General features: G+C 41.7%; 1 protein-coding gene across 8 annotated transcripts in view; it reads left to right on the top strand.

Moving 5' to 3' along the window:
* The window catches only part of LOC109477326 (histone-lysine N-methyltransferase 2E-like), a 55536-nt gene that overhangs the window by 21482 nt on the left and 8312 nt on the right, over nt 1-25742 (top strand). For 7 of the 8 annotated variants that reach the window (XM_019778509.1, XM_019778508.1, XM_019778511.1 and 4 more), the window contains 16 exons: nt 7300-7469; nt 9275-9313; nt 10224-10297; nt 12454-12535; nt 12782-12856; nt 14253-14353; nt 14867-14981; nt 16812-16921; nt 17999-18079; nt 18622-18739; nt 19415-19501; nt 22123-22275; nt 22808-22869; nt 23588-23894; nt 24481-24741; nt 25439-25622. In XM_019778509.1, the coding sequence (XP_019634068.1) occupies nt 7300-7469; nt 9275-9313; nt 10224-10297; nt 12454-12535; nt 12782-12856; nt 14253-14353; nt 14867-14981; nt 16812-16921; nt 17999-18079; nt 18622-18739; nt 19415-19501; nt 22123-22275; nt 22808-22869; nt 23588-23894; nt 24481-24741; nt 25439-25622 (2019 nt within the window). The remainder of the gene's footprint in view (nt 1-7299; nt 7470-9274; nt 9314-10223; nt 10298-12453; nt 12536-12781; nt 12857-14252; nt 14354-14866; nt 14982-16811; nt 16922-17998; nt 18080-18621; nt 18740-19414; nt 19502-22122; nt 22276-22807; nt 22870-23587; nt 23895-24480; nt 24742-25438; nt 25623-25742) is intronic. The other variant, XM_019778513.1, reaches the window with a different exon arrangement.

The following is a 25742-nucleotide window of genomic DNA, read 5'->3' as shown; positions in this document are numbered from 1 at the left end:
CTCTTCTGTATTCTTCTGTATATTTTTAGATTTCACTGTTGGACACTGGTGGCTCTTTTGTTGTAAGGCATCAATGCCTGACACCCAGGCAGTCTACCCTGTACTTCACAGGGATGTGTGAATTACTTCCTTCCCATCCCACTGACCTATTTACAAAATGTTAGAAATAATTCGAAATAATGGTAAAAAATGGTAGAGTGCTGTTAGAAATATTTAGAAACTATTGGAAATGTCATATTCCACATCAGGAATATTTCAAACGTTTTAGAAAACCAGGGAATTATTTAGAATATTGACAAGATGTTCAAAATATTTCCAAATAATGAAATTTCTTAGACAAACAATTACAAAGAATTCAAAACATTTCTAAATAATGACAATAACAACCCACTCGGTGACGCGGAATGGACTCTATTGGGAAATTCCAGAGAATATCATTGGAATATGAAGACATTTTAAAATCCACAATTACTCAACACAGTAATATTTATATCCGCACCATATGCTTCCTACCCTACCTCCAGGAAGAATTGTGTTGTTGCATTGCAGTAACCTTTCCTAATGACATTTCAGATATCGGTACCATGGATTAAAATTTGTCAGCTGACAAGATATCATACCAGGCTTTATATTAAAAAGTGAAATGATCTGTGAAAAGGCGTATTGTTCATAAAGGTGTTTTGGAGCCATATTGTTGTGAAAAATGTCAGAGTTATGAATTCAGTTCAGCCGAATCTTGCTTTGCCTGCTTTATGTTTGCAGTTCTCTTGTGTAAGCAGAACACACCCCAGAAGCCAGGATTATCAAATGTTTCTTTCATTTGGAGTCTGATAGCACGGCAGCCTTGGGGCATCTGGCAGAATAAAAGCTTGAGGCGTTCCATCGGTGTAATCTTGCCATGCATTCCGAATAGCAAGCGTAACCAAATTTGTTCAGTTCAGGCTCATGTACTGTTACACTGTCCTTAGCAAGTAGGACGTGGGGAATATCTTTGCTTCCTGCTGTTAGTGTTAGTCCCAATATAATTAATCCGGACAAAATTATGTTCCAATATTTTCCAGGGCCAAATGTATGGCCCAACCATGCTGTCTCTAATTTTTGTTAGTATTTTTATGTAATAATATCTCAGTATGAAGCTAACAGTTTTGCCCCTGGTCCTTTCTCTAAGTTTAGATGGCAGTAGGTGTTGTCGTAATGGTGTGGACCATGGTATGCTTTATGTAGATGTATAATGCTGACAAGAAGATGTGATGTTCAGATGTAATGACTATGAATGATACTGATATTAATGCAAGGAAAGGATCTGTATCTGTCATGCCTTGTGCTTGTAAGAATGCCAGCTAATGTTGCAAATATTTCTCCCTCAAAATGACTGATATTTGAAAAGCTGCTTGAAGCCATTTGTGTCAGCATCAGCAGCTGCCTACTTCCCAGATTTTCTCACTGTTTGAGACCGATGTATATCCCATTCAGTTTGCAGCAGGTGCTTTCTGTCCTATAAATCCGTATACGCGTACATGATCATGAGATTTCGCTGTCAATATTGGGTCCCCTCATCTCTTCCAAAAGCCCCGTAGGGTACCATTTTCATGACGAATGTTCACTGCTACTACCAAGTTCTCTTCCAGGATGATATGTGTTGGGTTACGAGGTTAAAACTCATTCTACTTTAATGTGAGTAGTCAAAAGAAGCCCCATTCTGCTACTAGTTTGAAGCACTGCTTGATGTGGTATACTTTGAACCTCAGAATATCACAATTTTTATGGATTTTTCATTTATGAAACTTGATGAATATATGGGCACACTATATATGCCCCAGGTGTGAGAATTAGTGAATATATCCCTTTCTGTATGTAGTTGTCATGGCTGGAATATTACGGACGCTTTAAAGTTGGTACCGCTTCTGTTATTGCACCGCAGAGAGTATAAGGTGTCTGCACATCTAAAGCTATGGCTGTCAGAATGTTAGGAGTACCCCCTTCATCATCTCGGTTGGCAAAGTCACCTACCCTGTGCAGGCTTTCTCTGACATATTTGTAGCCTGCACGCGTAGTTTTGCCTCCCTGTAATCCTTTGTTGGGGGGAAGGTATGTTTGTCGTTTCTTCTCCTGCCTTCGATTGAGCTGGGAGCATTGTTCACGGTTATCTCTGGTCCCCAGCTTGGCGGATGGTAATAGGGCTTTGTTATCTCACCCTTACAGAACAGGTAGCAGCTCGCCCAGGTGAAGCAAGCATAAATTCATCACCGGGGCGCTCGCAAGCACCCTGCTGAATACGGTTAGATCGCACAGTCGGAGGCAAAAAGGGGCCCCGCTTCCTTGTACAGGGTGCACTGTCCTGTGGAAAATAAGATTTCATCCCCAGGGCAGCGTAGGTCAGGAAATTTCATCAAGGACCCCGGAAAAATAATGGATTTCGTAGAGAAAAAAAATGATGAAATCAGAACATTGAAGAGAGGAATGTTGTAATAAGTTGGAGGTGGTTCAATTTTGTTTCGGAGGGTATCGATAGAAATATTGCCAGCGGGGCCGGGGAAAAATCGTTGGAAAGTCGTAGGGAATTTTTGGAGAATGCTCGGCGTACAAGCCGTGTGCGGAGATAGGGACATCCATAATCCTAGCCCTGAAAGGGATGGCTCACACAGGAAGAGCCGTGAGCCCGTAATGTTACCATGATTTAAGACTGCTTCATTAATTTTGACTCAGTCAAGTTTAGGCTTTGTACCCATGCTTGGCAGTCAGTCAAGAGTGGCACTTTTATTACCGGTGATATCTTCTTTATGCAAATATAGCCCATATTTTATGGGCGGCAATATCAGCCCCTGACCCCAGTGTTGTATAATGGGATTCTGTATGGTCCTTACCGCTCATGTTATCTGACTCTCTGCTGATTTGATGAGAGAGTGAAGTTTCTGGTTACATCTCGTATGCGGGGTGTTCTAACTTCAATTTGACTCCTTGTACACTCAGATGTTTGTAGTGATTTGTGGTATGCAGGCTGTAGCAGGCATAATTGCAGTTGTAACCCTAGGGCTTTTGCTTCCGGCTCTGGCTTTGGTGTTACAGGAGGGAGGGTTTGTCCTTCAACACTATAGCAGTGATTATTTCACAAAGTGTAGGACCCACCCGCATCTCGGCTTTCAATCAAAAGTTTCCAGCTCACCCCAAGCACAGCACGGAATTCAAAAGGGTCTCCCAAAGCGCAACAGTAACATTGTTGCGAAGGTAGTGTCCTTTGGTATGTCTGGCCACATGTGTGCATTTTGTAACTCTTTCCCTGGATCCATGGATAGGATAGGTTTTTCATAGCATGTTTCATTTTCATACAAATAGTTGTCAATTTTGATTCATTCAGTTTGTAGTATTTTTGTAGAAAAAGGGTGTTTTGGATTTTTAGTTTGCACAAATGTTGAGTCATTTATAGAGAGGAATGCTCTTTGAAGGTAATAAAAATAGGCATGGAAAATAGACATCTGTACCCTCCAGCAGCTAGTCTTGATAAGAATTACATTTTTTGTCACATGGGAGATATCTTGTGAGCATAATCCATGATGACAACCTCTCTAATGCTCCCCCCAGTTGTGTGTCAGTCACTTGTGCATGTATCCATTAGGACGTGTGGCCGCAACTCCCGAATCCGAGTCGTAGATGCTATCTGTATTCCCGGCCTATTCATCAGCAAAGGTCGTAGATTTCTGGCTGTGAAATCTTTCGCAATTCCCCCAGAAGGGGAAACCCGAGCGGCGGTGCATGGTTTGTTTTTTACGACGTTGCCCCGATGCAATTTTTATGAAGGATGGGCGCAGGCCTGCAGATTTTCCATGGCTGTCTACCCTCCCGTCAGACGGTGAGAGCCGAACGTGGTAAATAGCCGTGACCTCAATCTTGGCAGGGCAACGGGATAGCAGAGTCCTACATACAGAGGCGTAGGTCTTGAGTGGTGGGCACGGACAGTTTATCACAGCCCCCGGAAAAGAAATCACCCCGTCCTGCCTGTTACAGAATCAATCCACTTAAGCCCAGACTGCAGAAATGCATCCTTTCTGTCAACAGAAGGCATTGTACCAGGAGGAAAATTATTGGCTATGAAATTGCTGATCATTAATGTTGCATGAGGGAGACATGCATACAGGGTCACTGCCTTGTTCTGTGAACATCAGGATTTTTTTTAAGAAAAAAAAATCATGCAAACACGTTGCCAAGAAGGTATTAGATGTATGTTACACATTAGCACACGTTGATATTAAAAGTTATAAATCACACACGTTGTGTAAGCCCCAGTTGGTGTTCCAACTGTTATTGACATTACTGCTGAGTTCTAAAAGTAGCTGCAAACAAAAAGCTGATCCTAATGGACCCTTGTGGGCAGATTATCTGAGCCTGAGGCCCAGGATTGGAAAGACAGTGAGCTGGCATCCCTTCGGTAGGAATCACCTAGAAGAGCCTCTCAAAGAGATAGCCTATGGTATGTGGAATGGGTACCTATTCATCACCAGCCAAGTCCAGGGGCCTGTCAAGGGTGGGTATTCCCACCGAGAGGCCACATGAAATCTTTAGTAGTTGGAGGTGGGGGCAGATTGCTGGGTTGCAGGAGATTGTGACCCACCAATGATATCATAGCTGGCCTACCGTGGACGGGATAGAAGCTGCTTGTTATTGCCTCCCAACGCACAGAATGCTGCTGCTATCAGTGGAAAGGATTTGGGGGAGCTGCAATGGGAATACTGTTTCCTATTTTCCCGGTAACTTTATGGCGTCCAAATTTTTTTAACACCGTTATTGGTGATAAGATAGTGAAATGTATTGCTGAGCGTACCGCACACACATATATGCCTATATTGTAGTATGATAGGAAAATTTCTCATGTATGATAGAATTCTGTATCAACTGTATATTGAAAAATTTACCAGAAAACCTCTGGTCACATGTGGCAGGAATCCTGCAGGTGTAGCATGGCGAGTGGTACCCTGTCCTTTTCGCTCACCCCTGACTGCCCCCTAGAACTGTGCCCTTTCTATAAAAATAGGAGTGATAGTTTCAATGCCTGTTCGTCCTTCATTTGTCAGTGGAGCTTCCCCAGCCGGCATTACCCATGCATGGGATGAAAGGGGACTTGGCATTCATTCAGAATGGCTAATCAGTCAAGAAGCTTTCATGAAGCTATCTAATAAAGCCTCCGATTCTGCCTCTGAAAAAGAGGAGGATGTCCACCGCTAGCAAATTATGCTGCGGTGATGTGCAGTACTGTACACTTACGGAGATAGCTGGCCCGTCCCCCATGGCTTCCACAGTGGTTCTGTATTAAGTGACAGGTCCGGCAACAGCTGCCGATATTTTGAAATGAGGTCCAGGGGTTGCCTTGTTGTTAGATGGAATCCGAGGGTTACTCTATCCATAGAGGGCTGCAGTGTTCCCATGGCCTGGTCAGATTAGGAGGTGAGCTCATGTGCGCCCATGCTTCAGTTTTTTGTCCCACTTTTATAATGATAATTCTGGTTCAAAAATCTTGCATATTATTACCATTTAGTATTTGGGTCATGATATTTTTTAACACAGACCATTAACCTTCAGATACATAAAAGGTTTGCATGAATTGTAATAGGGATAAATATGTTTGTATAATATGGTATATGAGTATCTAGTTCTTTTCAGAAATCAGATTTTATGGTTAGGGGTTATACTTAATGGTTTATTTGTGTCAGTTCGTGACATTGTAAAACAACCTGAGTAGATAGTATTTTCTCCATCACCAACAAAATGTTTTACACAATGTCGACCTGATGCTTCAAAATCTCAAAATGCTGAAAAGCTATCATATATTTCCCTGACGTAATAGAATGTGTTCACACTCCAGCCTATTTTCTTGATTGTCTGGTAAAATGTATTTTTGGTAAAGCACATATTTTTTATTCAAAGAAAGAGAAAAATTGCAGCTGTCCGTATACGTGTGACATCACATGATGGGGGATGACATCACAGCCATGATGTCATAGTTTACCCTGTGAATGGTAAACAGTGGGCTTTCAGCAACTCTCCTGGTGTGTGATTAGGCCACAGCAAGTCATTTTTATGGATGACATAAGCGCGCGCATTAATTTTTGCCTGATTTTGGAAAAAAAAAACAAGAAATTTTGTTGCCTTCTGACAGTGGTCACTGCCGAAATTGTCTGTTGCCATGCTGGAAGGTGGATGGCAGATAACTATGGAGAGAGGAGACAAGAAAAGGCTCTGATTTAATGTTTTGTTTCTTACTTTGATACAGTGATATGTGATGCTGGCTGTGAAAATCTGATGTTCCCACCGAATCAAAACCATTTGTACAATGATTGAGTCTAAATTTTAAATTGTAGGAACCTTGTTTTTTTTGGACCACCTTGTTTTTTCTCTTGCCCGCTCGCGTTAGATTTGGAGTCTGCAGAGGATGTCATCCATACAATTTACATGCTGTGGCCTTAGGCACTGGGAGAGATCAAAGGAGACCAACAAGTAGCATGGCATCTTGGACGAACATTAGCCCGCTTCTATTCCAGTTCTTGTCGTCAGTTATTTACATAGCAGGCTGGACTAGACTGATACTGTGCATGTGACATGCTTGTGGACCTTTATAGGGCTGAGCTGCTTGTCGAAAGTGTTGTGGCTTACTTAACACTGGAGTCCATGGGACGTATCATCATAAGGCTGGTATAAGATTATTTCTCGAAATAATGTCCATCAACCATCTCTTAGTATTATTTTTGACAGTGTTCTAAACTAGTAGGTGTATCAAGACAGGTTGACATTTTTTCCAATGGTGCTTTTTGAAAAAATTGTCTACTAGGCAGATGTGGTATTTTCCAGGTGTGCAGTTCTTGTGATATACGTTAGGTACGAGTGATGTCTAACTGGTGACATGTGATGGTAGCATTCTTGTCTTGTTTGTTACACCTGATAGCTGCTTTTGATACTTATTCAGGGCTGAAAACATTGCCAGCATATGAAGGTTAGTGCAGGTAAGATTGGAGCTGTGCAGGTGTTCCTGATGTCTACCTGCACCTAAACTGCACTGGTCCATGTACTGGGTTTATAGATACATGTAGGTGTTAGTGGATTTTTATTTGCTGCATTGACTGTTACCACCTGAAGTATAAAGGAAATAATGATAATGGTTTCTGATCAGTTTTTAGTATCATCCATACTTCCTAAATTGCTAGCTGCTATTGCTACTTACTTTGCTGACCAGTCAATACTGAGGATTAGTGTTTGGTGTGTACAGTGTTACAGGATAAGGAAATTGAACGGTTTGCGTCTGTTTATCCCCAGATGATGACACGAGCGGGACAGAGAGCGGAGATGAGATGCTGACGTACCGGGCGGTGTCCCACACGCCCACCAGTGTCACCATCACCACCAAGCCCACCAAGAAGGTCAAGAAACGCAAACGGGAGAAGAGCGGCGAGAAAGACCACGAGGGCAGGAAAAAGAAAGTCAAGGTGAGTTTTACTCGGACTGTTTTATGCTTTTGTCACACAAAACAGACCCTATAACGAGCTGTTGTGGTGTTCATGACACAGTTTCATGATCGGACATGTTTGCAACAGCGTACGGTTCCAAGTCAATATTGTCAGCCACTGTACTGTCTTCTTGCATGACTTTAGGTTCGAATTCTTCGCCAATGTTTTCGATAGTGTTTGTGTCGACGCTTGCTTGATCTAATAAAGCTTCCCACGCGGACTCATCTCCTGTATTGCTGCTGGATTAATTTTACCTGGGATCTGCAATAATGAAGCCCTAATGTTATTTATTACCGATATTCTGTCATCCCAATTTACGATTTTCACAGTATGACTCAGGGATCTGACAAAAGTTGAAAAAATATTTGATACATTTAGATCATGACAATTGTGAAAAACTGTTTCTGGGTCATTCAAAAGGTTGTTGTTGGCGTGTACATTGATTCTCTAACTAGAAAATGTCTAGAAAATCATCTTTACTAGATCTGGTTTCTCGTGAAAATCAGTTCTAGATCCTCACACGTAGAACGTTTTCATCAATAAGCCAGCTTTGTCAGTCATGTCAGTTTTGATTTATTAGTATACGGTTTGAGTTCGACTATATGGTAAAATCTGAGCAGTTTCACTGTGGCTTTAAAATGCAGGCTAGTAGCACACAGGTGTTCGTGCCTCACTCAAAATACTTGCCTACAAAATAATCGTTCAGGCACATTATCCTGATATGCAAAAGCTCAATTGCTTGCCTCAAATGTAGAATCCACAGTTGAAGTAATAACAAAAGTTTGGTCCACGCTTCAGATATGACCCTTTAAGTTTACGTCCGTATTTAGTGGAGTTGTGGATTGTTCCGTGATGGTTTTATTGTTGGCCCGGTGAACTTGATTTTCCCTCAGACACATCTGCTGTACAAATAGCCAGAGTAATAACAAAGGCGGGAGATTGCCCCTGCCATTACAGATCAGCTCGGCGGAATGTTCCCATTCAATTTTAGTTGTCGGATCTCGGGTATTGGTTTTGCCCGGTGCCATCGCCGTTAGGACTGGGTTCGGGTTATTCGGCCAAATGAATTATTGAACCGCTGGCCTTCGTACCGCGGGCTTCATATCACCGAAGAAGCCAGGAGGGCCGCAAACGAATGTAGCCTCCCTGATATTAGTCCATAACTTACCGCCATTTGTAACACTGAGGAAGGGAAGGTTTTGTATTTCGTGGAACAGATGGTAATTATGCATTCAGGTGCAGACAGATGGCTATTTCATGGTCTCCTTTGCCGGGGAAATGGGTTTAAACAACCTGTCTCACCTGGTCCCATAGCTTGTTCGTCGATTTCCATTGTTGGCTCTAGAATTACGGCCCTATTACTCAGGGCTGATTTTTATTACCCCATCCCACTAAAGTTCAACTTGGAGTAAAACTCTCCCGGTAATGCATGTATGAATATTAATAGCATACATCTAATAAATATTGATTCTTAATATCTAGTGTAGCTGCTGAGATGCTTGAACAAGATTGGATTAGTTCAGAATTATTTGAGCAAAGTGTTCTGACTTTTAAATCCAAACTTCCGAACGGTTTATACCAACACTTTAATATTTAGAGGCATAAAAACAGTAAGGCTAAGCCCCACAAGACTGATTAAATAGAACTATCGAACTGGAATGGCTGTTTTTACGTTGAGCAAGTTAAAGTGGTCCTCAGGTGGTTGATTTGGATATGTTTTTTATGTTGTTGAACATGAGAGGAATATCGATGGTTTTTCTAAAACATTTTTCTTTTACCTGCAGACATGCCGGGATCCTACAAGGAGAGCATCTAAACCAAAGGTAGGTCGATTGATCTGTTTTTAATAGACCATACCACAGTTTCTGCTTATGTCAGTTATACATTGTCTTAATTCTTAGCCATGTACATCATATTATATGTCTAATAAAAATTCGCATAATAAAAGTCCCAACTGTCTTACTTAAACACAAATTGTATCCTTTTCTGAAAAAATATCCCTTTTCAAAGGATCCTATCATAGCACGCATATGAATGACATTGAGAAAAAAGGCTTCTAATGGTGTTTTCCATGAAATCAATATTGTAGTTTACTTAGAGGACTGTCCAAATTATGTATTGAGCTTCCCTTCAAGTAGATATTACACATGAGAAATGGTTGGACCCTGACAAGTTGGTGCATAGTTTAAGCTGAGAAAAAGTCTGTGCAATATTTGCACATGTAAGGCAGGTGTGTCGGAGCTGTCTGTACGGGGAAAAGTAGATCCCTTGGATGCCTGATGAAAAATGACACTGTTTGTAATAAGCAGTTCACCTGAAAGCCTTTCTAGCAGGAACGATCTATCAACGGTGTATCATTAGAATCTTAGGAGACTGGATAACCCCCTAGGAAAGCTCAAGAAAGAAAAGAAACGCTGATTTTTGAATTGGCGATGAGGCGTGTATCCCTCGCACAAGGTGACTTTGGCTGTTGTTGCACTGTGGGAATAATACCCTCTATCTGCTGGACAGATAATACGGTGGAATTTGCATGCATGTCGGACCATAACCCAGTAAACCGTGATTGAATGTGGCAGGCAAAGATAATTTGGGGAAGGGTAACGCATTTCTCTTTCAGCAGAATTTGGTTTCATCTTGGTAAAAGCTTTCTGCTATGTGACAATGTCACGCATTTTCTTGAATGCCAACATTGTTTCTAACGCAGTTTCTCATTGGTTGGTGTGTTTTTGACAGGTACACCGCACGCCCAATGGATTCAACTCTTTGAATAACGAAGATGCCAACGAACCCTGGGACTACACCCACGAGTAAGTAGTCACGTCCCTGTGCAATTCTCTTCTTTTCCCAGCTCACCTTTATGGCTTTACAGTTCTCCCAGGTGTGAGAAGTAATATTTCGCACCCACTTGGAAGGACAAATTTGTGACCCTCTGTCCACTGACCTTGAAAAGTCAATATCCACACACACAAGAACAATAAAAGCATCGGATGGCATGCTCTATCCACTTGGGACGCGCTGCCCTTGGCTTTATTTAGCATTTCAAATTCTTAACAGCTCTTCAGCAACTGCCAAAATGCCGCTAAGCCATTCCCGCTGATTTTGAAATGAGATAGAACGGGGGCATGTAGTTTTCCAAGGGTATTCAAGTTCGTAAAAAAAGCTTTCCATATAACAGTAGGGAACTGAGTTGATGAGCAACGGTATATTATTCGAGTGTGCGTAATTCAGAAAATGAAGTGAGCCCGTGTAATAAAATTAGGTTCTCCCTGGTTAGTTCTGCTTTTGATGGCATGTAGGGATCCTTTATGTGCCCCACTCCAAACAAATTTGGTGACAGGTAAAAAAAACCGCTGAAGCGTAACGCGCGGAGTTGCTGTGATCGGTAGGTAGCAGGCTATTATTGGCTGTTACGGATTGATTCTCTTTCTCCACAAGCAATAAAGGGGAAGGGAGGCTGCATGGTTGCCTTAACATTGTTATGTTTATTTCGGTGCAGGATATATTGTGTGTGTGCCAAGACTTCGACAAGTTGGGGAGTAGGGGCGGGTTCTGGTTAGGTTGAACCTGGGTCGACTTGGGATAACATCCAAGCACCGAGCCCTGATCCAATTTTTTTACTCATAACGGCATACAAATATTACTGGAGATTTCTGTTTAGACATCTTTTTATATGTAGCCTGGTCATAAAATGTACAAAAAATTAATAACCAAGAATTGACGTCACTGCTAACACGTAAGGAAAATATGACATAAATTTGCAAGAAATGGCCCTACACAAAGAAAGATTATTCAGTTTTGTTGAAGGGTGTGCTAATATTGGGAACAAATTCACATCACCCATGCTAAGATGTAGCGGTAGTACAGAGATTTTTCCTGCAGTAATTACCATGCAGGTGGGTATCTAGGCATAATTGCCAATTCTCCAGCCGGCCCCACCTGTTCCCGAGTGAGCTCCTCCATCTAAACCGTCATTAAAACTTGTTCTGACAAACAAACGACGCAGAATTGCAAATCATGGCGTAATAGCTACTCGGAGATGCACGGGCACGAGATGGGATCCCATATTAATGGGACTTAAACCCGAACAGTTAGCACGGGAGACAGAGGGAGGCAAAGCATGTGAATTATTGCCTGAGCAGAAGCAAGAAGGCAAAAACTCCTTGGAAGTAACTCCACAGTAGGGGTGGGTACGGGTTCAGCTCGATCAAGTCCAAGTCCTGATCCAAGTCAAGAGGACAGGTCTGGACCTAAAAACCTGATTTTTAGCATTACAGAAAGGAATATGGTAGTGCTACACTGTGTATCATATTTTGGCGGGCAAGACACAAGCACAGGTCTGAGTGTGCTACAAATTATGTTGAAATACACTAACAGTGTACTGGAATGATAGTAATTTTCACTGCACATGCACATGAATTTTGGCTAATCGTGTTTCATTGTCAAAGTAGCATTTAACATTTCTTAAAGGGAAAATACAAAGAAAATGTACCATACATTTCCTTTTACTATTTGTTGTGGCTTTATCTCTTTGTGTTGTGACATGTCTTGCAAGTTTATGTCATATTTTCCATATATGTTAGCAGTGACTTTAAAGCGGAAGTGCTTTTAACATTTCTTGCAGGGAAGATACAAAGAAAATGTTGTACCATACATTTGCTTTTGTTGTGGTGCCTGTATGTTTTTCTTCCTGCCTTTGAAAGGTCTACCACCCACATGCAATTACCTGGTTCCCCCAGGCACCGTGCATCCCTCGGCAGAATCCATCAATGAGTTGAGACATGTCACATTGAGGCCATTTCTCTCCAGCTTACTGGAGATGGACTGCCTGTCTAGTACGGTGTATAATTGCCTACCCAGTTCAATTATAGCACACAGTGCCACCAAGCTAGATAACAAGCTCCCAGCCCGCAATTACGCCAAAGTACTGACAGTAACTCCTTTTTTCTTTTCTTTCTCTCTTCAGTGACGTCTACCAAGAGGCCATTTTCAACCAGTACACCCCAGACCTGGCCTCTTTCCTGAAGTCCAGACAGTATACTGAGGAGGTAGGCTGAGACATATTCAATTTCTGAACAGTACATTGAGCCAGAGTACATCATCACTAGATAGCTTTGAACAACATTTATTGTTACATTTGCAAAGGTTAGGTGTACTAATAGATCAAATCAGTGTAATGTAGCCAGCTGCCTCCATGCAGATACAGATGCAGAGATGCTCTTCTGTTTGTGTATGTAGTTCCTGCCAACTAGGCTACATCTAATGTTGGAATCTGTTGTTGTTGTCCACCACAGGATGTGTGTATCACCTCATCAGACCAGCTACAGGTGGAGTCAGGGGAAATAGCCAGCATTGGCAGTGCCATGAAGGTAAGACCATACAAGACTAGAAAGGCCGACATTTGCTTTGGAGCAAATGTAGCGGATGGCTTCACCACATTTTACGACATGGCAGGGAAAGAAGGAGAAACTGGGGGTATTTGCCCACTGTACCTTCATGCCAAATTTCATGTTATTTGGCCCAAAAATGAAGGAGTTGAATCAATTTAAAGAAATGGTAGTAGGAGGAGAAGAAACATGAGGAAAAACAATATGTCTTCAATAGTGGTGAAGCCATAAAAAGCGAAATCTGAGTTTCCAAACTGGAAGTATGTAAGACATAATGTTCACAACAACTGCTAACTGCTTCAGACATCACAATTTTAATACTCAGTACAGACATAATACCCCCCTCCAAAAAGTATTGTGGTATAGCCTGGTGGACAGAATCTGTTGATAGGTGATACCACCCCACATACAGCACAGGGGTGGAAAATTACTTAAATACCTGAAAATACAGATACGAAGGAAACAAAAAAAAAACTGCATCACCTGCACCCCAATAACTAATCATATACCGAAAATTAAAAAGAAATCTGTCAACCCACTGAGAGTTATAGCTGCAAACACACAAAAAACACGACCGAAAACAGTACCTTCCCACAGAAGACACGTAAGGATGGGATTTTGTAAGATATCCGTTCCTGAGATTAAACGGCAATGATTCACATATCCAGAATCTACAGAGAGCGACAGATTGTCTGACAAGCACAGTGGACAAATCTTCAGCACAGGTTACAGAGACCCATTTCTTGGAAGTATAGGGTTTACTGTCTTGATTCTCACAGAGCTCAGGGCTAAGCATAAGCAGAGCAGAGATTTCCCTGCAGTCTACCTGGTCCTTGTAATTGGTCCAAACATAGTCCGCACACATTTTCTCCATTATGTTTCCTTGTAATGTGTTTTTTTAATGTATGCACACATGCAGGGCTCAAAATCCATTTTTTGCATACATTTGAAAATTACCTGCACCAGACAAGTTTTACCTGCACCACAAGTTTTTTGTACTCACACTGAATTTAGAAAGTATGGATCATACTAAAAACTGAAAACCATTGCTATCATTTCTTTTATATTTGGTAATACTTAATGCAGAAAATAAAAGAAAAATCCACATACACCTACATGTATATGTAAACCCAGTTCATGGATCAGTGCAGGTAGACATCAGAAATATCTGCATAGCTCCAATTTTACCTGCACTAACTTACATATGCAGTATTTGGAGCCCTGACATGGCATGTTGAAAGGTCAAACATGTAAAGAAAGGAGTATCAGAAAAATGTCTACTAGAATATCCTGGAATGTAGTAGAAACTGAAACAGATACTTCCTGTGGTTAAGACAACTAAAGCCAACATGACTAAGACAACATGTTGTGTCTGCAGTGTGTCAGGGCCCTGCGGGATCTCCATGACAACCAGCCCATCCTGGAATACAGGGGGAAGGTCATGACCAGACAGGAGTTCCAAGACCCTTTCTTCAAGAGGTACATGATTCTTAAGATTTCTTAGTTAGCTGTAACTAGGTATTAGTTAGGTACTAGGCAGCCATAAGTCTGTAGTATCAAAGTAGGGAAGCTGGAAAAATACTGGAATCTCCACTGAGACAAATAATTGCGGAATAACAAAAGGACAAATTTGCTGTGGAAATTCCAGACAGTTCCAGGTAAGATTGCGTCACAACATATTTTACTTCCACGCTTTCTACTTTCTACCTTCATTGCTGTGAAGCAAAGTATGTATACTAGTAAAGCTTTTTCTTAGAGTTTCGTGTATGTGACACCTGTAATGTGAGATTGATTGTTTAATGAATTTTGAATATGGTACAATCTAAGACTTTTGTTATATTAGTCTGTATTGCTTTTTTGAAAAACAGAAATATTGATGTTTGTCAATAAGGTCTTTTTAGTCTCACTATAGGTATAGTTTATATTGAGGCATGAATATAAAACACACGTGTAAGAATACTAACATTTGAGCTGTGTTTGTTTGTATTCTAGGCCACACCCCCATGTGCTGTTTTATCCAGTAAACGGTTTGGAAATTTGCGTGGACGCCCGGAGCTTTGGCAACGCTGCCAGGTACATCCGACGGTCCTGTACACCAAACGCAGAGGTGAGCCAAAAAAAGTTGCTGTAACAAAACAACCGATTCTGATGTTTCATGTCTTATTATGCCCTACTTGTTATTTTATTATATTTATTATTGTTTTTCAAATTGCATGTAAAATGTTTGCCAACAGGCAATTTTGTATATGCCATCGGTTTAAATCTTCTGAATTGCAGAACAAAATTTTAACATTCTGCAATATTGCAGACCACTGAAAAAAAAGTATTTCTACCACTGCATTTGTTTCTGCCATTTAATGTGTTCCACAAATGAACTGCTAGAGAGAAGCACATACCCCGTTTTGATGATATTTTACTTCAAAGAATAGGATATAAAGACGGCTTCGTGTAACAGTTTGTTCAAGACTCTTAGGTTCCAACATGAAAGATGCAGCGAGCACACAGTTTCTCAGCAGTGCTTGTTGAAACTCCTCTTGTTAGATTGGAAATTGTAATTCAAGAGTGGCGGCCTTGCTGTTCCATGTTTGCTCAAGAGTTTTGGAGTGCTTCCAAATGCCCCAATCTAATTGCCGCTGCAGTTGTTTGCGAGCATTCGAAATGTCTATAAGGCTTTCAACTTGGCAAGCAATTGGGGGAAAGATATGACAGTTTCAAACCTGGGTGTGATGTGCTTTGCTGTTAGTCATACCATACTCAAGCTAGTCACACTGCCTCTGATGTAGTACAGAAGGTTCGAAATGCTGTTTTTTTTACCTGTACCACTGTGGATCAAACTATAAAAAAAAACTGTTCAGAACACATTATTTCATTTACACGTCATATGTGGTAACAGTCAACACATCTACATACACCTAGCCTCCATAGCATGCCAAAAACTGAGGGTTTTGGGGGTCTTTGGGAGCTTTTATGTGCTATTTTCTGATTGCATATAGACAACATAGCCGGCCTGATTGAATTACCCGTTTTTTTTAGAACTGGGCTGATCAGAAAACAGCGAAGACCACCAAACCCCCAGTTCTGTAAGCCTGCCACGGAGGCTAGCATACACCGACATTTGTATATAAATTTGTACATTGACCAGTGCAGGTAGACATCCGAAAGGCATGCACAGCTCCAATTTTACCTGCACCAAGCTGCATATACAGGTGGTATTTCGAGCCCTGAAGCATACCAGCTAATATAGCCTACACAGATAAGCTGTATGTCAGCCAGCCGTCACTAATGGAGACCTTCTCCGGGCCCTTGAGAGAGAGACTTGCGTCTTTTGCTCTCATTAGCCTACACATATTGCCTCCTGGAGTGAAGGATGAATATACCAGAGTTAACAATCACACCCTTAAAAAGACACTTGAACTCCCAGCCCACAGCATCTGTGAAGGCGATTGTCTGCCAAAAATACATTCCGTCTTGTCTTCTGCGTGCCTCTCAGGCTTAAAGTGATCATAGCCATAGGCCAGTTGTTTCACAAAATTTGCAGTGGTAGAAAAGAGTTCATCTTGAAGATGCGTATGTCGAGAAGTATGTAAGGTTGTGTGGACAGTGTTGTGCATCTTATGAAGCAAGTTTGATCTGGAATTTTTAACACAAAAATTGTCAACTGTATAGTATAGTCTTTCCAGGGTTTTTCCTTGATAAAGACAGGAGTTGCATGGTAAAAAGTTCTTGTCACAAATATATTCAATATTTTGTGTTGGAAATAACAGTGCAAACTTGCTTCAAAATGTCCTCTACTGAAAAGAGAAACTTTGGAGATTATGTGCATCTGTGTGCATTGACTCCTTGTATACTTTCTTTTGATATTACATCTAATGCTGAAACAATGTTGTTTCGTGACATGGACAGTTTTTTTTGATTGAGCACTGTTCTGTGTCGGTAGGTCCGCCATGTGCTGTTGGAAGGCATGATCCACCTGTGTGTGTACTCACTAGAAGAGATCATGAAGGGCACAGAAATCACCATCGGCTTCGACTACGACTTTGACACCTGGTGAGTCCTTCTGTCATTACCTCCGCCAGAAGGTTATGTGTTTGGTAGCATTTGTGTGTATGTATGTATGTAACAAAAATGTACGTTATGCATGATAACACGAGAAGCTATGGGTGGATTGTCGTGAAACTTGGTAGGTGGGTACATCTTTGATGAGATCTAGAAATGGTTCGACTTTAGGCTCCCTAGCAGCATGTTGTGGTACTGCAGGTTCTTTAGGTTTTGATATCTGGTGATCTGGACATGCTAGTTTGTGCCGCCATTGCTTGTTTCCTGTTGTTGTGATGCACGGATGCCACCTTTCCATCATGTGTTAGTAATGTAATTTATTACCACTTGTTCCATATCCTCTGCTCATCAAATTAGATCACTGCATGTGAGACCGGTGCTTCTTTTATGGTCTATTGCACCCATCTTCAAAGAAAATGCATATATTCAAGAGGTTGTACAGTCAAGGTTTTCAGTACCTAGGAAAAGTGGTCTTAGACAAGTGGCCTTCTTATACAAAAAGCATGGCGACAAGACAGAGAACAAGAAAACCGCAGCAAAATTACCACATATTTTTCAATAGACTGAGTAATGGACCTAAAGTCTGAGAAAAGGCAATTTTTATAGCCAGATGGCCAGCTTATAGAGGTGGCCGCTTTGTCAAGTTTGACAGCATTTTAAGGTTCTTGGTTTGGCTGGTAGCATAGGTAAGAGGGGGTATTGCGTCCCTAGAGTTGCATGGGAGGTAGTGTCAGGATGGTGATAAGAGCTGAGCCATCCCGGGGGAAATTTATCAGGATTCAAAAGACTTAAGGTGTGATCCCTCCACAGCTTACCACAATTAACAAATGTTGTATGTGTGGGCGAGAGTTGGATCTACAGCAACCCACAGTATCTTCCCTTAGAAATGTATCAACATTTCATGGAGTTTCCTACCAAAAGAACATCCAATGAACAGAATAACAGCTCTTTTTTCGGATGAAGATTCTGTCTTTGTTACCTCTATATGTTTGTAGCTAGAGGGAACAGGATAAAGCAATATCATATTGTATTAGGAGGTTTTTGAAATGGTTTTGTTTGATGTTCCAGCCCCTGTGAAGTGGAGTGTGCTTGCCAAAGGGAGAGCTGCCCTGTGGCGAAAAGTAATGCCAAGAAACAAGAACTACTGAAGTAAGTATATTAACTTCCTCAGGGCATGATTAGGGACTATATGTTTGATGTATTGATGCGCATGTGCCTTTCATCTTCTTCTAGATAGGTGTGACTTGTTTTTTTGTAAGATGACTAGCATTTTGCATCTTTGAACTTTTGTTTTTATTCATGAAAACCTTAAATCGGCCCGCAGGCCACTTTTTATTGAGGTATCTTCTTTCTTCTTGTATCTTATGTCATTGCTCAATAGTAAATGAATGGGAGCGCAGTGTGCGTATGAAATAATTTCAATACTTGTTATTTCCAGTAAGCAGTCTTTGTCTAGAAGAAAATTCATTTCTTTGTTCTCAGAAGGAATTTCAGATATTGGTAAAGCTAGCCTGGATGCCAGACTGTTCCCAGGGCCAATACACAGGCCAGCCCCTAGTCTCCTTGGCCCTGGAGTTGAGGAGGTAGCCTGTATACTGGGCCTGGAAACAGCCTGGGAACCAGGCTATGATAATGCTATTAGGAAGGTGCTCTAGACTCGTGTTAACCTCTCTATAAAAATCTTTGTTTAGGCAAAAGAGGAAAAGGAACAAATCTGGCCAGCAGTCCGGCGGAGACAGCGAGTCCAGTACGGGGCGACAGAGGAAGGTCTCTCCACTCCGCGTCTCGCTCAACCACAACGCCTCCACGGTGAGTTCACGCGAGGTCGCATCCGCGGCTACGCTGAATGTACCTCGCTGGTTTTTGGTTCCATCTGAGCAGAAGCTATTGTATCACTACTCTACGCTGGTGTGTGTTAGAGCATACTGAGTACACACTACTGCTCAGTGTTCTTACCTTGGATAGCAACTTTCCTACTCTGCTCATGGCTACTAGAAATATAAACCTCAGAGTCTTAGCTTTTTAAGTTTCCTTGGAAAAGAATCTTTAAACTGCGCAAGTTCCAGCGCAACAAGTTAAACCAATAGCATGGAAACGGCACGCCTTGCAGTTTACAAGACAGACAGATAGCTCTTCTTTATACAGTCATGAGCATCATATACTATAGCTGCAGTCTGCAAGCAAGTTTACTGGAACTTTGCTGAAACAAAATAAAAGTATAGCTGCAACAAAGCATGACATGGAAAATGCTACTAGCAACATCTGGTGCTTTTCCCAATTGGTTGCAAGGGGGCTAGATAAGGCTGTTGTCAAGTCTGCTAGTCTGCGCTTGGTAGCTTACAGACACAATAATTGTAAGCGGTGCAAACCTCTTTTATTTAGTTGCCCCTTAAAGCACCTTTGGCACGCACCTCTCCTTGCACTCTTTTTGGACTGACTACATCAGTTTAGAGTCTGAACCTTACCATTCGTCATTTTTGATAGAACCACATGACCTCGGATGGCGAGGATGAGAGCAAAGATGTGGATGTAGAAACTGAGGAGGCCGCTGAGGAAAGAAGAAGAAAGATGGTGAGCTCTTCTCCCAACAGACGGGGGCTTGGGCAGCACCGAAAATAGAACCTTTTTTTGTTTCGTACACAAAACTCCCCTCAGGCTGTTCATCTGTTGGGTGAAAATTCCTTTAGCTGTTTCCAGAACTGACTTCATAACCATCTACCATACCTCAAACTAGGCTAAGCATTCAAATTAATAAAAAGAAAACAATGAATAAGGCTAGTTATGAGCTGATATAAGTGAAATAAAAGTTAAAGTCGCCCCTTAATATGACTATTGTGGTATGCAAGCTGTTTTGGGTGGTTGAAAACTGCTGGCCCCGTATCTGTACAGACAGACCAGATAAGTGAAGTAGAAATCAGTGTCCCGTACACACATGGCAAACAAACTTGCTCCACATGTTGTGTAGCAGAGAAACCTCCGAAATAATCATTCCGAATGATCTCCAAACGGGAGAGGAATGTGTTTGAGAATTGTTGGCTTATGTGTGTTGAATGTGGCAAATTTCCAAGTGGACAGTCCCACTGTTGACATGAATGGGAAACACGGGAAAGGTCAAGAAGGCTTATTATGTCCTGGCAGGCTAATTAGGTCACTTCAGATCTGGGCTGCCCTTATTTGGGGATGACCAGGTTTACCAGGGGTTAGGTGGTGGATGTGCAGTGGCCATGCCTCCAGAGATTGGATAGGACTTATTGACTGCAGAGGCAGACAGTAACCCTCCTTGAAAAGTCATAATTTTGTCTACAGGTCCGTCTGGCTGGTGTGTTTATAGTCCAGACACTTTGGTTATGTCTAAGAGAAGTCGGACACATAGCTAGCAGTTAGCCAAGTGTAGTGGGGACAGCAACATGGGAACATCAGCTCATGTTTTATAGAGAGGATGCCCTTTTAGACCTATACTTGTTGTCATCGCTGAACTAGATATGAAAATCTGTGCGCTGTATTTCATTTCACCTCTGCAAAACGGTCAACCCTCGTTTACTTGATTGGTTGTGATAAAATGGTAGCGAGAGGAGGTATGGTATTTTGTGACATGTTTTGACAAAACCTCTGTTGGTATTATTACAACCTACTAGACTTTGCCATGTGTTGTAGTAAGAGCAAAATGTGTTCAGTTGCTATGTTGACTAATCCAATGATTTTCTTACGTTTGTTTAAAATCATACAAACAGAGCTTTAAAATGTTTTCAGTCATTATGTTGACTAATCTGATGATTTCCTTGCGTTTGTCTAAAATCACACAAACTGGGCTTTAAGCGTGTGGTAGTGGTGCATACCTAAACCAATTTTCAGGTTCAGGTCCGGACTCGAGTCCAGAGGTTTAGGTTCAGGTCCGGACTTAAGTCCGGACCTAAACCCATGGCATGATGTAAGCAGGGCAACTTGCCTACCTAAAGCCTTGGATTAAGTTGCTGATCTTAAGTAATTCTATTCCTCCTCATGTTTGAAAAAAAAAGTATTTGCATGCTTAAATTTTGAAAAAATTGGGCATAGGTTCCACGCTATGACCCCTAACCGGGGGCCAACGGTGCTTCCACAAGTTCAACAAGTGAAAATACATGATACAAACTGTACCTGCATTTTCTACCTGGAACTTGGAGCAAGTATTCCAAAGGTGTTGTTGACATTAATATTCAATGTAAGCTAGTACCTTAGTAACCTTACCCATTTCCCAAACAAAATCACATATTAACACAGTTGAACTAATAGAAATGTGATTGTGTCTATAAACTCCTCAAACATTTTTGAGAGCCACTTGAATTCTCTCTCTCTCTCTTAGGGTTGGTCATCATCTCTAACTTTTAATACTTGTAGATGTCCAATGACCAATGTATATCATAGCATCCAACCGCACATTATAAGAAATAACCAATTTTATATTTTGACACTAGAAAGCAATAAATTTGGAAGATTTGACAGTACTTTTTGAATATTAACTTTTCTAAAATATGAGTGATTTTTAAAAATATGTTGTTGCCGAAATAAATATTTTTCGTGCGTTTAAAGTCTCGTTTTAGCGCGTTGTAATATCATGTACATTTGGATGCTTTCCTTGAATGACCTTTAGCCCCTATTTCCAGCAGCGTCGGCCATGTTGTTTTCAAAGTGTTCCGTGGGTCCGCTGGAATTTCGAGCTGTTTTTACGGACAAATTTCAACCGTGTTAAACATTTTACGGCCTCAAAACTCATACAACGAGGGAAATACATTTTATTTGTTATTTTCATGCGTGACTTTTCTTCTGGGAATGAATAATTTTTCCGTAGCGCTGCCGATTACTAGCGAAGCTTCCGCCGGCCGGGGATTTTTTTTGTTATCGGCGCGCTTTGACGATGTCAGTCGGGGTTGTTAACATGAAATTGAAAGTTGTCTAATCAAATGGCGTCTTCCGTCGCAAATTTCGCGACTTATGAAAGGTTTTAAACAGTTTAAAACAAAACTTTTTTGTAAGTATTTGTGTATGTAAGTGTTTTTTTTTTAACCAAGTCCAAAACCGGTTCCCAATGTTTCGGTTTTTTTGGACTTGAACCGAAACATTCGGTTCGGTCCGGAACCGGTCCATCGAACCGGTACGCACCACTAGCGTGTGGTTCTTAATTTTTCCTGAGCGCGTGTTGTCTGTGTTTGTTACAGACGCGAGAAGAGCGGAAGTTGGAGATGGTGATGCGGACGTTTGAGAAGATGGAGAAGCGAGCGGCCCGCAGTGCGGCAGCGCACGCCAGGATCGAGAAACAGAAGCAGACCAAGGCTACTCCCAATGAGAACAAGGAAGGGGAAGAACCCATGGTATTTACCAGACAAACTCGTACATTAGACTATATATATAATATATTTGTTTTGGCTGTGTTAAGTCTAAAGCTGGAATGATGACTCCGTTCGTCCTATACTACTGAGGACAATTCAAGATCCAACCCTGATCTAGCAAATGAATAGCCAACAATGATACTAGTATTTTGTTTGTTTGTTTGTTTGTTTGTTTTTTCCTCAGGCATTTGTTTATTAACAGTATTCAGTTTTGTCAGAAATTTTGGGAACATGTTTTAGTCCATTGTGGTAACAAAATTGTTTTTAACCAAATTATCATGAAAGTTCATCTGTGTTGGTAGTTTGAACAAAACATAACAATCATAGTAAATTGTTGAACTTTATTCAAACAAAACACAACAATCATAGTGAATTGTTGAACTTTATTAAAACAAAACACAACAATCATAGTAAATTGTTGAACTTTATTCCAACAAAACACAACAATCATAGTAAATTGTTGCACTTTATTCAAACAAAACACAACAGAAACATTGACCTTTTGTTATTTCAGCCCAAGGACATGGAGGATATTCCCAAACAACAGACTGCCACGCCTCACAGACAGATTAGAAGGTATGTTATTGCATTCCACAGTAAAACAGAATGACGTATAAAAGCCGTTTCTTGTATCAGTTCGGTTGCCTGCCTAGGTTTGCCGTGCATGTATTTGTCACGCTTTCGTGAACGCTGAACATTTTTCTTATGAAAGTTGAAGATGTGTTAGAAAAAGAAAAGATTAAACACCAAGGTGCAGTGCGTATACAGTTAATAGTTTGTTACATGTTTACCTGCCTGCCACAGAAGCATCATATGTAGGGGTGGGTACCAGTTCAGTCTGGATTTTTTTTACCGGTTCAGTCTGGATTTTGTTATTGGTTTAGTCTGGACCTGAACCTCAATCTGACAAGACAGGTCAAATTATGTTGAACTTGTATACTGGAATGATGTTATTCGATGCACTAGCATACGAATTTAGTCTTATCTACTTTCATTCTGGATTATTTTTTCTTTACCTTTTAGGCCAGGTAGGGAGTCTCAATAAAACATGTCTCTAATATATATGTTACGAGTCTAAAAAAAAAAAGAATTGTTCACAATTTTCAGGGTTTTTTTTTTAAATTGATTCTTGGATGTTATTCCGAGTCGGAGTTGGTTCAGCTGAACTGTTAGCTACCCCTAATTATGTGATTCTAAAAATGGTACTGTAGTGGGACTATATCCAGTCCATGATGAACTATAATTGTCTGAAGGCTGGTTTGTTAAGATGCGATTGTTGTTTTCTTTCTCTCAGGAGACGTCGTAGTCAGAGCCGACGGAACCACGCGGCCCGCGGGAGGCAGCGCCTCAACAGCACCTGCAGCTCGGACATGCCCATGTCGCCCATCACGGAGACGGCCGCGCACACGGAGGTCGTCACCACCGAGATGGAGCTGAAACTGAGCGCGCCGACCACCCCGGTGTCCGCTCTCTCCCCATCCATTCCATCGCCGTCACTGGCCCAGGAACTCACCGTCTCTACTGTCGCTAGTTCTACCGCGGTCCCACAGCCGTCCCCAGCTGCCTTGGGCAAAGGCTTCAAGTTCCCCAAAACCAAAAAGGTAGGTTTGACTCACTACAGAGGATCGAGTCCGTGGCCAAATTTTGGTGCAGTTGTGGAATGCCTCCTAGCATGTTCTTTACGAACTGCACCACCTGTTAAATGTATTTCTATGATGTTATTTATTCCAAAAGACCTCATGTATTGTAAGCCATGTAAAAGGTTATTATACTTCCATAAATAATTTTATTAGGTTGGTAAATGATTGAAAATTAAAGTTCTTTAATTCACACAACCATACATTTTACATGAGCCAACGTTTCGGTGTAACGATACCCATGTATGTCACTATTGTTTTACGCTTGGACCTGCATTAACACCTAACTTCAGTGTGCAGTGAACCATGTAATACATAACTCCAGTGCACAGTGAACCAGTTATTATAGCCCTAATGAAGGTGACAGATGGTCACTGAAGCGTTGGCTCCTGTCAAACGAATGGTTATGAATAAAGGAACTTTAATATTTGGTTCTTATACTGTTTGAATTTTACAGTGACCAAAAGATGATACCAGTTAGTTTTTTATTAAAAGCCTGTAAGTCCGTATCACCTTTATCTGAGAATGACAACAGTTTTTGCCTCCACAGTTCTTTGTGAATGAGTGGCTGAATGAGAAGGCTAACGAGCAGTCTGCCCACAAGCCGCTCCTGATCAAGACGGAGCCGTCTGACTTCAGCACGGGGACCACCACCTGTCCCGGCGTCTCTACCTACTCCCGCAGCACCAGCATGACGGCGCGCAGCCCCGGCCCCGCGTACGTGCTCCGACCCGGACACAACGTGCCGGCCAGCGCCACCAAGACTAGGCAGAGACCCAGCCTGGATTCAAGCTTCGGCTCAGCTAAAAAGGTACACACCATTTCTGTCTTTCTTATGCTGTGCTCCACACATTGCAAAACATTACACACAACCGTTAGATACAAGCAAAATACAAAAATAGCTATACAATTAAAACAGCATTGCCTCCCTGTTTTGTTCCTAGCAATTCAGGCAAAGAAGTCATGCTTTTCTATATGGATCTTACAGTGTACCTTCATACATAGGCAATATTAGCCAGAGGTACAAATGTATGTATATCTTGTGTCTGTATATCTGATTTGAACTCTCTGATGATGTCAGTGAATGACCATATCTTAGTTTTACTACGAAGTAATAGGAGGGCTAATGCCCCAGGTACCAGCTATCTGCATATAACAAGTTGACAAGGCAGTCTTGTGGTTAGGGTTGTTGACTCAAAATCTGAAGGTCCTGGGTTCGAACCCCTGGTAGGCCCCACTGTTGTGATGTTAGACTAAAGGCACAGGTGAAAATGAGTACCTAGCTTCAGTTAGGGACATCCTCTCAGATGGGACATAAAGCCAGAGGTCCTGTGTTTGAGGAGAGTATTTCAAAGACCATCAAAAAGATCAGAGGTCCTTCCTGGTTTGAGTGGTTTATACCTTACAGTCTGGTCGTACGCAGCATGTACACACTGTACAAAACTGGTGTGTCATGTCTAAATGCAGTTTGCAAAACAAAGACAATCTGACATGTTTGTTCTCCACAGCGCTGGCTGCGGCAGGCGATGAGTGAAGGTGGCAGTAACGGCCCCAGTAGCGGCTGTAACTCACCGGCTCCCAGCGGCGGCTCCCTCAGCCCCGGTCTGACCGGCATGAACGGGCCAGACAGTCCACAGTGTGTCTCACCAACGGGCAGCGTCTCGTCACTATCAGGGAAGGAAACAGGAGGAGGTAAGACACTGCTTTATTATTCGTAGTAGTACATATCAGGTCTCTAGCCAGCTCAAAATTGTTTCCATCAGCCCAGGTTCATGATTGGACCTAGGGGGAGAGTGTTCACAATCTACGGTG

This window comes from Branchiostoma belcheri, unplaced genomic scaffold (genome assembly GCF_001625305.1).
Source record: "Branchiostoma belcheri isolate BF01 breed outbred unplaced genomic scaffold, Haploidv18h27 scaffold4, whole genome shotgun sequence".
Classification (NCBI taxonomy): domain Eukaryota; kingdom Metazoa; phylum Chordata; class Leptocardii; order Amphioxiformes; family Branchiostomatidae; genus Branchiostoma; species Branchiostoma belcheri.
Note: the sequence above shows the minus strand (reverse complement) of the source record. Positions and strands in the feature narration are given on the sequence as shown.